The 14244-nt window shown below is 29.9% G+C and overlaps 1 protein-coding gene across 1 annotated transcript in view; it reads right to left on the bottom strand.

The window, feature by feature from the left end:
* Vps36 (vacuolar protein sorting 36) overlaps nucleotides 1–10637 on the bottom strand; it is a 29899-nt gene extending 19262 nt beyond the window's left edge. Inside the window, exons 1-3 of the mRNA XM_075356069.1 lie at nucleotides 9778–10637; nucleotides 2793–2985; nucleotides 1562–1752 (exon numbers count right to left, since the gene is read on the bottom strand). Of these exons, the coding sequence (XP_075212184.1) occupies nucleotides 1562–1752; nucleotides 2793–2985; nucleotides 9778–9873 (480 nt within the window). The 5' untranslated portion in view covers nucleotides 9874–10637. The remainder of the gene's footprint in view (nucleotides 1–1561; nucleotides 1753–2792; nucleotides 2986–9777) is intronic.
* Nucleotides 10638–14244: the final 3607 nt, after the last annotated feature.

Genomic DNA, 14244 nt, shown 5'->3' with positions numbered 1-14244 from the left:
GAGTCAATTTACAAGGACTATTAAAAAATTAACTTCTGGTCCTTGTATTGTGCAGAAAAGTGAGGATAGCATTCTATCTTTGCACAGTTGAATAGCCCAGTTTGGTGTGGTTCTAGTAGTATTTTTGGAAGTATCATTTGCTTACTTGTTCCTGTAAAACTCTCATTCATAATGGCTGATGTCATAGAAAATCCCGCAGACTGTGAAGTGAGTGCCATCATCCATTTCCTTCATGCAAAAAATTTGTCAGCTGCTGAAATTCTTTGTGAACTTTGTACAGTATATGGAGGAAATATCATGAGTATTTCCTCTACTTACTAATAACCAAAAATACATAATCATTATGAAATATGACTGACATCCTCTTACGCCTTTCATTATTTTTGGGAAAAGTAAAATTTGAAATTTGGAAAAAGCAAAGTTGACAGTACAGTAAAACAACAGTGTCGTATGTTTTGGGAAGATAGAACAAACATTCATGACAATAAAAAAAAATGAAGTGGTTGACCCTTGACCCTTCATGATAACATTCATCTACATACTGCAGTATGCATGTGTACTCAATCCCAAATCAACAGTTTCAAATGGGAGTTGTTTAACCATCCTCCATAGAGCCCTGATTTGGCTCCCAGTGATATCACCTTCTACCAAAAATGAAGAAATGGTTAGTGAAACAGTGTTTTGAAAATGATGAGTTGAAAAACAGTTACTACCTGGCTTAATTCACAGGCAGCACAATTTTATAACGAGGCCATTCAAAAACTTGTTTACAAATATGACAAGTGCCCTTATTTGGGCAGCAATTATGTAGAAAAGCAGCTAAAAAAATGTAGCTATAAGATGTATATAATAATCAGTTTTTTATCAATAGGTATTTTTTTAATAATGAATTGGAAGTTACTTTCTGAACAGCCCTCATATGTTCAATGAAAAAAGAATTACAGCATCAGTTCATTAGGCATTTAAAAAATTCTGCTTTTCCCAAAACTATTAATAATGAAAGGGATAAGAGAATGTCAGTCATCTTTCACAATAGATTCCCTGATTATTGAAGAAAGACGATTTTACTTTCTAGTCTAAAAGTCCTGATTAAAAAAAAATCATAATATACATTAAAAAAATAACCTTATACAGAAAAGATTTATAATCTACAACGATTGAATGAGAGAATCTGTATTTCATTAATAACTGTAAATCCTAACATGATTAATCACATCTGGCAGGTAAAGTATTGTTTAGGATGTTCACATTGAAACATGCTAATAAGATTATAATATGCTATGTAATAATCTTGTAATATTTCTGTACACTTTGATAAGTAATTAAATGTGTCAAATTTAATTAAGTATTTTGTTATTCAGTCATTAAATCAAGGACACTTTCTTTTATTATTAGATAAAATAGTTTAAAAATACCCCATAAAAAGAACACATATATTTAAAAATTCTACTTTAATGAAGAATGTATTCTAACAAAATATCATCAACCCAAACATTCACTTATTCTGTAACTAAACCACACAAAGAAAGAATAATAAAACCATAATGTCATCATTACTTACATAAGGAGGAGTGATGTTATTATTGGGTTGCACATTCTGCAAAGGATTTGGTAGTGATGGAATTGTGGATAGAACCCATACTTTAGCAGCAACAGTATCATTTAAAAGTTTAATTATATTTGTGCTGTCATCTTTAAATGATAATTTAATAAAATTATTGGGGCTGTATGCAACTGGACCAAGATTTTTACCTGAAACAGACAATAATTAGATAACAGAAATTAAACTACATAAGCTGAGCTCCAAAGTCAACTACAGTTCAGTTGTTCACTGACCATGAACAACTCGTTGAACATTGAACAACTCAATGTCGTGGCAAACCAGCTTGCCACGACATTGCTAGTCTTAGTTCTTTAATTTTAAAACTACATTACGGTATGATTCTTCCTCTCCTGAATTGAATTAGTTGTTTGTAAGAATAACCTCTATCTTTCCCTTGATCCTCTGCAGGATTAATGAGGTTACAAGAATGATTTTGATTAAGCCCTCATGCTATCTAAAGCGTCACTGTATTTGACTGCAGGAATGAAGAGGAGAATCGTACTGCTCATATTTAACTGGAAATATTTTCTTTGGCAGTAGTACAATAACACATTTTACATGATACTCTATTACAGGTATTTTTACATAATAGATAGTCTTTAAATTACAAAATTAGTAATTTATAAAAATTTATGCCACTTGATTTTGATTAAAAAACTGAATGTGCACTGTGTTGTGGCAAAATCTTGGTATGCTGCTAAACAAGTAACAAACATAAATACTTTTTATTAAAAAATTTATAGATTGATCAAACAAAGGCACAATTTTTTTGAATTACATAAAATTAGTCAACAAAGATCAGTAATGCAGCATTATGAAAGAGAAAGGGTAGCCAGAGTTTTCGACCAAGAAGTCTACATCTTATCAATGCATCCGTATTTATCAATTACTTACTGGCAAAACAAGCATGACTGTATTTCTTTAGTTTTCCTATGTTCCCTAGAAGTTACAATGAACAAAATAAAATTAAAGACTTTTTCATTGATAGAATTTTTAAATCTCTATCCAATCAAAGTTGGTGAAGAGAAATACCAATGTTCTTTAGTGGAGATACCAGTATAAAATTTAAAATACATACAACATTGTTTTAAACAAATCGAATCATTATAGACAGTCCTCAAACCCTAATCATTTATAAAATATGCTTAATCAAGGTAAAAGAATTTATTAAGTAATATAATAATTTTACCTTTCAATGGTTCAGAGAGGTGAATAATTATTTTCCTAGACTTATTGAAGAATGATGTGGATTGTTCTTCTTCAACAAATATAATGCACTGCAATGGCAATGAAAGGCAGGTCCATCCCCTGCTTATGTCACCTACATGACCCCATAATAATCTATGTGTTGTTAACAGTAACTCACCACCTTCAAATTTTGTCTGCAACAAATACACAACACAAGTAGTTGAAAATTAATTCATTAATGCTGATAATTCAACCTTAAAATTATAACTATTCACTTCAAAAACTTCCTAGAAAGCAAAAAACTTGGATTTCACCAAACACCAATATAGTGGGGGGGGGGGGGGGGTTAAAATTGATAATTTGCAATTTTTGAGCATATCCTATAAATTCAAAAACATCCAAGTTAGAAAAGGATTAGACAATGATTTAGATCACTATCCAACTAAGATTCACAAGAGTTTTATTACAAAGATTTTATTGCAACCTAAAATCAACAAACTCTTTTTAGAGAAGAAGAGTTAGTAATAAAACTTTAAAAGAAAAAGAATTCAACTTCCAAAAAATACTAAACAAGAAAAATATTACATCTAAAAATTTCTAAGACATAACCAAAATGAAACCTATTCAAATAGCTCTAGAAAACAAACCATAGAACTACAAATGATGGAATAACAAATCTGAAGAAAATCATAAAAACAAGAAGAAAGCTTGGCATGACTGGTATAATCAACAAAACAAAAACTCCTTTAAACATATAAATCCATGAGAAAAAAGACAAATAAGAAGTCATAACATGGGCTCAAAACTTTCACAATTTCAGAAAAGATCAATGTTTTAAATGATAGAGGAAGATTTTTAAAACTATTAGAAACTATTACAGAATATTCAAAATCTATATCTATCTGGTTACACTTCTAAGTTTTTATGCTTCAAAAAATAAAACCTTAAGTTACTATTCAACAACAAAGAAATCTTAAATTATTAGCCAAATATTTTCAAAAATTTCTAAACAGCAAAAAAATAAACCAACCAACAAACTATATTTCAAGGACAGTACTACAAATGAAAACTTAAAATTTCCAAATTTAGACTAGAAATACCATAGAACTAAAGAATATAAAGCCTCTGGTGAGGATGATTTTACAATTGAGATGGTAAAATCTAGTGGAGGATTGGGTACTGAAATTATAAACGTTACAATAGTTAAGATATTAAAAACTGAAAAGATTCTCGAAAATTGGTAAACAGCAATAATTCATCCACTCTACAAAAATGGGAAAGCGGGATTTACATTAAACCTACAGTTAGAAAAATAAATAACAGAATATCAAGCTGGTTTCAAAATAGGTAAAAACCAGTCCAAACCACTCTTTAAATCCTAAACAAACAAAGGTATTTAAAATTAGCAAATCTAATATTTGATGATTTATAAAAGCATAGCATGCTTTTTAAAAGAAATTGATAGACAGATTCACTTTTCAAAATTTAAAAGAATTCAGATTGGATAACAAAACCTTAGAAATTACTAGATTTTAACAAAACAACAAAAGTTAAATTCCTTGTAAAAGTTTTTAAACCTTTCCAAATCATAAGTGTTACACAATGAGATTGCTTACTTCCACTTATGTTTAACTATGAGTACTTTTCAAGAAGATGCCCACAGCCGATCTGTAGTTAGTCAATTAGTCATTGTAGTTAGTTGTTAGATGGCACCACTGAAAGGAGAAAATACGTAAATTAAAATTATAATTTAACTTTGTGTAATAAATAAATATAATCTAACCAAACTTAACCTACGCTCGCTAGCGAAGGTTAGCGAGTAAATGCAGTTACTTTTATACAGATTTGAATACTAGATCATGGATACAGGTGTTCTTTGGTGGTTGAGTTTCAATTAACCAAACATCTCAGAAATGGTCGACCTGAGGCTGTACAAGACTACACTTCACTTACATTCATACATATCATCCTCATTCATCCTCTGAAGTAATACCTGTCAGTAATTCCCGGAGGCTAAACAGCAAAAAGGAAGGAAGGAAGATTACATTTATATTTTTAGATTTATTTATTATATAAATTTATATATAAATATATCTATTTAGTTATTTATATAAATTTATTATACAGTGCACCTTTAATTTACGCAGGTGTTACGTTCCAGAAAATTTCTGTATATAATGAAATCAGCTAAATTTGAAACTCATATTTAATGCAGAAATACAGGTTCGGTTCTTACAGGTTCTTGTTAAGTTATAGAGTAAATGATATACGTAAATTACTCTACTCAAAAAATACTGCACTTTATTTTACTTTTTTATTATTACAGCATCATTGTATTATTTTTGTGATATTACAGTACAATATATGTATTTAAAAAGAAAAAAATATGTACTGTTTATTTATTTTCTCCTTTCAGTGGCAACAACTATCTGACTAACTACAGTGATAAACTGACTAACTACAAATTAGCTGCGGGCATCTTCTTGAAAAGTTCCCAAATTACTTCAAATATCTAGGTGTAATATAAAAAAACGAAAAAGAAACAATTAAAATCAGAACTGAAAAAATGAATAAAGCATATTATGTTACAAATTTGTACAACAAAAAGTGTTCATCTAAGAGTATTACAATAAGTTACTACATTTAGAGAAATAATGAAAATTACATTATCAAAAGAGATACAAACTTCCTTTCAAAATAGAAAAATATATAGGGAAGAAAAGGCTGGGGAAGGAAGAAAACAGTAAAACAATTTTGAAGTAATGCAAATTGAGCAGGAGGCAATTCATAAAAGAAATAAATTACAGGTAAAAAATTCAATGGTTTTCAGGAAGATAAAACGAAGAGAATAACAACTGGAAGTAAAAGGTCAGAAGGGAGGAAGAAAAAGTCTCATTTCAAGAAAATTAAATTATTTTGGAAAAAGGTTAAAGAGAATAGTACTGGTCCTGAGTTGGCAAAAAAAGAAATTACTTTTTCGATAAATTTTAAAATAATGTATTCTTATTAAATTAAACTGAATTATTTCCTGCTTATTTTTTTTATTTTAACATATACTTAACAAGCAAATTAAAATAATTATTAAATTACATCCAACATCTCTGATTTTAATTGTTTATTATTCTTGGATAGTTGAATTTATTATTTATTAACTCCTAACAATTATATAATATTATTTTATATTAGTATTAGTAATACATTAAAACCCTTTCTCTTTTTTTATTAATTAATTCCATCCCTTAAATGCAACTCTGATCAAGTTTTCTTTGCTGATTTTTTTTTGTCTATGACATTAATCTAAAAATATAAATCTCTCCGATGACAATCCAAACCAAATTTTATACAAAAAAGAATGTTTTTAAGCCTAGAACCCTAATGCATAGTCTGGCACTTTACAACCCCAGTAAAAATAGCTTTCACTGTGAAAGGGATGAGATTTATTACTCTACCTTTCTAGTAGCTTTTCTTCAAAACAATCCTTCAGTTTTGGCCTTGACACCAAAAGGACAACTATAACACTTTTTTGTCAGTGAGTTTACCAAAATCTCACAGACAAAATGATGTGATTTACATTAGTGTTTTCTATCCAACATGGAGTTGAAAATATACAGATTTTTAGACCAGTAGTAATAGTATCATTTTTTAAACAGGAATTAAGTGTATATAATATTGTTTTTCTTAATTTATAATATAAATATTTGTTCCATTTTTTATAAAATATGAGTGATTTACTAAATACTAGTTTTAAAATTAAGGATGTTTTATCAGAACTTGTCAGAGGTTGTCTGATAACGACAATATTCTAAGTGAAAATGACGATGAAATTGATGAAGGTGGTGATGTAGCTTTACATGAAAATAATTCAGAAGCAGATGATACAAATGCTGACCCAGACTACATTGAAAGTGATGAAACCATTGATGATCAATTTATTTTTCAACATGCTCCATCATAGCAATATTGTTTTTCCTTCAAAGACCAATATGAAAGAGAAAGATGGTCACAATTGATCATCAAAGGGTAAAGAAAATGTGCAAACAAGAACAGCCGCAAGAAACATCATTCACTTCACTCAGAAACTAATCAACAAAGCAGCATAAATAGAAACACCATTAGAAGCATTCTTATTTTTTATAACAGATTCAATGTTAGAAAAAAATCACAAAATTCACTAATGAAACAATTTTAATAAAATCTGCCGCATATCAAACAATGGATGTCACTATAAAAATAACTAATCAAAATAAAAGCACTTATTGGGTTATTAGTTTTTACACCATCTCACAAAGACAATCATCTAAATAGTGAAGAGTTGTTTGAAGCATCTTTCAGTGGTTCACACTAATACTTCAGTGAAGAGCAAAAAATTGTTTTTTATTGAATTGCTTGTTTCGATTCAAAAGATAAGAGAAGAAAGAGAACAGAATGATAAATTCATCTATATGAGGGAGATATGGGATGAATTTATTATTTTATATAAAAATAATTATTAACCTGGAACATACTTAACACTTGAGCAACTGCTTGGGTTTAGAGGTCGTTTGTTAAAAATATATTTGCCTTTAAAAGCAAATGAATATGATATTAGATAATCATACTTTGTGATGTTAAAACAAAATACCTTATCTTAAGAAAGGTATGTATACTGAAAACCTACTACTGCTATGTATTTTGTCAAAGAACTAATGCAACCTGTACGTGGTAGCAATAGAAATATTACTTATGATAACTGGTTCACATCCATCCCCTTAGCAATCAAATATCCATCCCCTTAGAAACAAATAAATTAACTACTGTGGGTACGTTAAAAAAGAATAAAAACCAGAAATCCCAATTGAAATGATGAAACGTAAAAGATTGGGAACATCAATTTTTTGTTATGACTGAATAAAAACAATGACAGGCCAATTCATCCAGGAGAGACAAAATCTAACCAATTTATCAAAAATGGTAAAACATCACATTGATGAAACTGCTGGATCTAGCAACGTTAATATAGAACAAATTCCAGGATCTTCATCAAGAAAAATCTGCGCTCACTGTCCTTCAAAAAAGCAAAGGATGGCTCTTGTATGCACAAAATGCATACCTGTATAACACTGACCGATGCAATGTGTTGAATATACCAAAAAATAAAATTATTAGGCACTTATTTAACATTATTAGGTTACTTACTTAAAATTATTGGGGTAGCCCATTGACCATAACCATAATGATCCTGTAACTTTGAAAATGCTTCAAAGTTTCAGGATCATTAACATATTTTACAAGTTAAAAATATAAGCATTATTGCTTATAATAGATATAAATTGATCAATCTTAACCTATGCTCGCAATAACTAATTGCAATAATTACTGAATTTATTATTTAAATAATCAAAACATTACTGTCAATTAGTTGAGGTTAGTGAGCAAAGCGAGCATAGGTTAAGATTGATCAATTTATATCTATTATAAGCAATAATGCTTATATTTTTAACTTGTAAAATATGTTAATGATCCTGAAACTTTGAAGCATTTTCAAAGTTACAGGATCATTATGGTTATGGTCAATGGGCTACCCCAATAATTTTAAGTAAGTAACCTAATAATGTTAAATAAGTGCCTAATAATTTTATTTATGGCTTAAATATTCAAAACATTACTGTGTTAATTAGTCAAGATTAGAAAACAAAGATTAAGTTTAGTTAAATTATATTTATAAAATAAATAAATATAAATGGTTATATCGGGTGATTTTAACAATAATCCAAAAGTATGTAATTTATTGATTGTTGGGCTAATACGTAAGTACCAATTATTTTTAAAAAATAAAATTGTAATTAGAACACATTTTAAGTTTGCAAACGACTACTATTATATAATACATTGACTGATTTTTAAATATTTTCAATTTACTGACTTTTATACCTGTTACCCACAGAGTAGTCCTAGAGACTTTGTGCAATTATTAGTGTCAGTTTTTATGGCATTGTGATTCTAGGGTTAAAAATATTTTACAACGCTAAACTCATCTTTGCCACCTTCAATAATTGGTGCTGCTATTCTCACAGTCAAATCAGCTGACATTACTGCTGGCAAGCTTTTTTTTAATAAGGCAGACATGTATTTAAAATGTGGCAGAAAAATCTAAGTTATATCTATTTATTTAGTATATCATTATTATGTGTTTTATCAGATTTTTTTTATTTTCCATAATGTTTAAGTATAAGATAAAAAAATGTGCTTGTTTACTGGGTTCATATTTTGCTGTAAATTTATATTTGTATTGTATTTTTTTAAGTACGTTAATAGTTGTTCAAATTGTCTTGGGTTGCGTCCTCTGTCAGTATATTACTTTAAGCATGTTTGTTGCTGCTGAGTAAGTATATTTGTTTTACGTTTTGTTGAAAAATTTCAGTTAGGTTGCTGGAAATAAGGATTAAGATAAACCTGAAAACAGTTATAAAACATGACACATCACATTAATATTCATAAACACATTCAAACTGATCAAATTTTTGTTTAAATTTAATATATTTGTAGCCCTCAAAATAAGTAAAATAACCATTACATACAGTCAGTCATCAAACACAGTAACCCTGAAATACACAAATTAAAATTCAACACTTACCAACCATGTCGTATGTATAAATCCACCAAGATATTCTATATACTCACAATAAACCTCCATATCTTATCACACTTGAATGAATAAATATACAGAAACACTGATTCAATGATACACCAAATGAACAAATATATAAAACATGTCCAAACACTCTTTGACCACATTCTAGAAAAAGTATTATACTTAAAAAACGAAAGTAAAAGGGGAGCAGTTAGCAGTAAAATCAGTTGTCACAACTGAAGATGATCACAATGATTACTGAAAGCCTTTTGAAGTAAATTATTAAGATAACGTTTTATCATAATGGGTTCAGTTTAGATTAATAAAAGTATTAAATTTGAACCTAAAACTAACCTTAACATAAAATCCCACCTACCTTAATTTCACCATCATATAATTTAACACCGTTCATGCGAACAATAGAACGTTCATTGACATCTAATTTCGAAGATGTAAATTCAAATCTATCCATTTTAACTCAGAATTAGCTTCAAGGATTAATATTTATGGTAACTAAAAGTTATTAACATGACATAAAACGCGCTGAACATCAAATAAAGCACCGTATTCCGTACTCAAAAGTAGATTTCTGTAACTGTAATCTTTAAGCATTAATATTATACACACTGAAAACGCATAACAAAAGTATTTGGCTTAATAAAGCACGTTAAACACACATGAACAAGTTTATAACCTAATCACAGCGCTCACGTTCCCCTTGCTTTCTGAACCAGCTGATATTTGAAAACAAACTCTCAACACATTATGGGAGGTAAATGACTTCAGTAATTGATGAAATAATGTCTAAAACGTGCTGGAGTACGAGATTATAAATGTTATTTATTACATTACTAATTTTAGATGAACATAACAATAAAATTATTTCACGAAAGAATCAAAATCACACGAACTTGCCCAAACTGGTCGATTGGCTGACTTGTCAAATCAGTTGTTTAACAGCTGATTTTCGAAATTGAAGATTCTTGGGTTCACATCACTGATCTCTATATTACTGGATAGAGGATCTTTGGCGTAAAATGTAATTACGTATTAAATATTGAGAATACTCCAGCGTCGCAGAATAAGTGGCTGGAAACTAAATAAAACCATTGTACGCTTGCGCAACTATATTTTCGCAACACAAGCAGAAATTTACGGACAGTTGTAGAAAATTTATTTAGAGATCAGTGTTCAAAATACAAAATCAGAACACTTCTACTACATTGGTTTAAAACGTGGCTTTACCCCTACTCTCATATCTCTGCGAATGCGTAGTTTCATTTTAGTAAAGGTTTTAGTTGCGTTTATTCTGATTTGAATACTAGATGGTGAATACAGGTATACTTCGGTGGTTGAGGTTCAATTGACCACACGACTTAGCAATGAGCGGCTTGAGTCAGTAATAAACTGCACCTCATATACATATCCTCATCACATTGGGCCGTGGGGGAGATTACTTATTGTTCACTAGTTGAACAGCTCAAACATACCCATTAAGAAAAAAATAAATTTAAAAAAATTTTTAACTATATACATTAACTCATTCTGAATGAACTTTTTGTAAGAAAAGGCATCACCAGAGGTTTCTTCATTTCACACATACAAAAGGGATACACCATTTGTTTGTATATATATATATATATATATATATATATATATATATATATATATATACACGCAGGTGCCCTAGGAGTTGGACAAATTAAGGGACCGATTCAGCATATCAAAATAAACAAAAATGTTTTTGTGGACAAATGATCGCATCATTATTCCTCCTGTCCGTCATTTTGTGTTTTTATAAACTCAAAATGTTTTTTGTTTATTTAGTTTATTAATTATTTCTTTAAAGACTTAATTTTATTTATTTATTTAAATAAATAAATTTATTTATTAAAAAAGAATGGATTGAGGTATTTTAATAAATTTGGTGTATATGTACCCAACAACATCTACAAAGTAAATAAATTTGAAAATTTTATCTTAGAAAATTCCAAGATGACGACCATTTCAATTTTTTAATGATTAAGACCTAGTTACATGAATATTGGTTTTACTGAATTATGTTTTAGGTAAAATGTTAAAATAAAATTAGGTAAAATGTCAAGGCGCAAGTGGTAGCATCTCGGCCTTTCATCCGGAGGTCCTGGGTTCGAATCCCGGTCAGGCATGGCATTTTTACACGGTAAAAATCATTAATATTGTCCTCTGAAGCAATACCTAACGGTGGTCTCGAAGGTAAAAAAAAAATCGAAGACTACAGTGCATTCGATTATGCATGAACATTTACCTGTGAAAAGATCTTTTCCTGATGAATTCTGTATAATTTGACCGAAGCTCAAAAACAGGTTTGTGTCAATTGGTGTAAGAAAATTCTCAATAACTTCGACCGAGTAAATCTGTATAATCTGTATAATCAGTAAATCTGTATACAAGATGGGTAACAGGAGACCAAACTTGGATGTCTTACCAGCCGGAAACTAAGCATCAATCAACTGTTTGGGTGTTCCAAGATGAACCGAATCCAACAGAAGTAATTCTTCCGTGAAGCACTTCTAATGATCGCTTGTTTCTTCGGTTATACTGGGCATGTAGCAATCATTGCTTTAGAGCATTGATTCCCAAAGTGGTCCAGGTGGACCCCCAGGGGTCCACGGGAGACTCGATGGGGGTCTACGTTGGCGTGACAAAAAAATGGAGGTTCACAATTCGTAAGCGGGGGTCCACGAAAATTCATTTGGTTTTGATAGTGAAGAACTAAAATGGAGGCTTGACTTTGCGTATCAATTTTGAGCAGCTGTTACTTGTAAAAACTTGCATATTCCATATTCAGTACAACGAACGTGTCGAGACTTGCAAAGCGCTGCTGCTGCCGCCGCCGCCGTCCGCAACGCTTGTTCAGACGTGCAAAGGGACGAAATACGACTTGTGGTGTGTGTGTGTGCTAGCAATCTTGCATGAACTTGTTTGATTCTTCACTAATATAAATACGATTGCCAAGGATAAACGTTACTCATTTGTTTCCGGAATTTCGAAAAGAAAAGTAAAGTGAATAGATGTTAGCGTTTGCCAGTGTCGGAAAAAGTAGTAAGTACTTACCTGCTTTTTTGTTATACTTACTTTTATTTTATTTATTGTTTATTTATTTATTTGACAATTTATTGTACACGTCAGTAAACAAAACATGCACAAATTACAAAAAATACGTAGGTACAAAAGGCGAGGCTTATTCCTAAAAGAAATCTCTTCCAACCCACCTGCGATAAAGATATATTTATGTTGTAATAAGTATATTTGTAATGTTTGCGTGTATTAGGTACGTATTAAAAATTAAATACTGAACAGAGCCATTATTAGAAACTTCCCTAAAAGAACAGAAAGCCGAGAAAGGTTGAACTTTTTGTCCCTACTTTATTAGTAATATTTTTTTTACCCGACTGTGTGGTGGTTCACTAATAATTATATACATTTATAAAACGTGTTACAGAATAAGGGTTACAACCGGGAAATGTTATGTTCAGGATCAGTTTTTAAGTCGATTCTAATAGTTTGTTTTTATATATCTGTCAAAAAATTTAGACCAAAAATTAATAAAAAATCAGTAAAAAGTGGTCAAATCACAATATTGAAACGTCGCGCGCGGCGCGGTCAAAGCCGCGGGGGCTTCGCTACCTACGCGACATCACAATATTGTAATGTGACCACTTTTTACTGTCTCCGTTTAAGGATTTATTAATTTATGGTCTAAATTTTTTTTCAGATATATAAAAAAAACTATTGGAATCGACTTAAAAACTGATCCTGAACATACCATTTCCCGGTTGTAACCCTTATTCTGTAACACGATGTATATTTTCATAAATTGTACCTGTCTTTACATACTCGTAACGTGCATCAAAGTAATAAATAAATGATTAAAATCGCAGAGTTGTGATATCAAAATATTGGTTATTTAAAAGTATTTTCTATAGAATTTACAGAAATATATCAAAATATAATTAATGAAAAAATGTTTTACATCACATTAAAATCGGTTCAGCCATTTTCATAAAACTTTATTATGGATCTTACCGATTTATTGCTTTTAATAATTAGAATCAGTTTACCGCTGGTACTTTATTTCATTGCAATAATTAATTAATTCTATTCTGTTAAAATAGTCATATCCTGCGATATGGATGGTCAAAATTGACATCTCTTTTGAAATCTGAATACCGACATTTTCGTGATCACAATACTTCCTTTACTTCGTACAAGGAAGTAAATAGAAAAATGTTACAAAACTCTTACCGGCTCGATTCCATTTATTAAACAACAAAATCAGGCCGATAAGAGTTTTATAACAGAATTTTTTTCTTTTTTGCTTATATGGAACGCTTAAACATTGTTTATTATCTATTATTGTATATCTATTGTCTATTACATATATTTAACAAGTATTTTTTTAAACAAAATTCTAAATTAATAACAGATTTTGATAATAGAAATGAAGTGTCTTACCTTTTTTTATATCGTATCATTTTGTTAAATTTTTGAGCCGAAGAAATGATATCTTTCTTTTTTTTCTTTTTCCTGTTTAGCCTCCGGGAATTACCGTTCAGGTATTACCTGCCCTTTTGATTGCAATCGACTGAACCAAAAGATCCAATAAAGCTCAAAGTCCAAAATCCAAATTCCAAATTTGTTTGGATTTTGTACTTTTTCTTAATAGTAATAAGTCCTCATTGAGAGCTGATCGACACATCAGCTGTCGATACATCATAAGTGGTACTTATTTTCATTGGTTCCAGAGTTATAGCCAAATGAAATTTTAATTAATTAAATATTTTAATCTATAAGGGGAAGG

This window comes from Lycorma delicatula, chromosome 2 (assembly GCF_047948215.1).
Source record: "Lycorma delicatula isolate Av1 chromosome 2, ASM4794821v1, whole genome shotgun sequence".
Classification (NCBI taxonomy): Eukaryota; Metazoa; Arthropoda; class Insecta; order Hemiptera; family Fulgoridae; genus Lycorma; species Lycorma delicatula.
The sequence above is the reverse complement of the archived record's forward strand: the minus strand, read 5'-3'. Positions and strand labels throughout refer to the sequence as shown.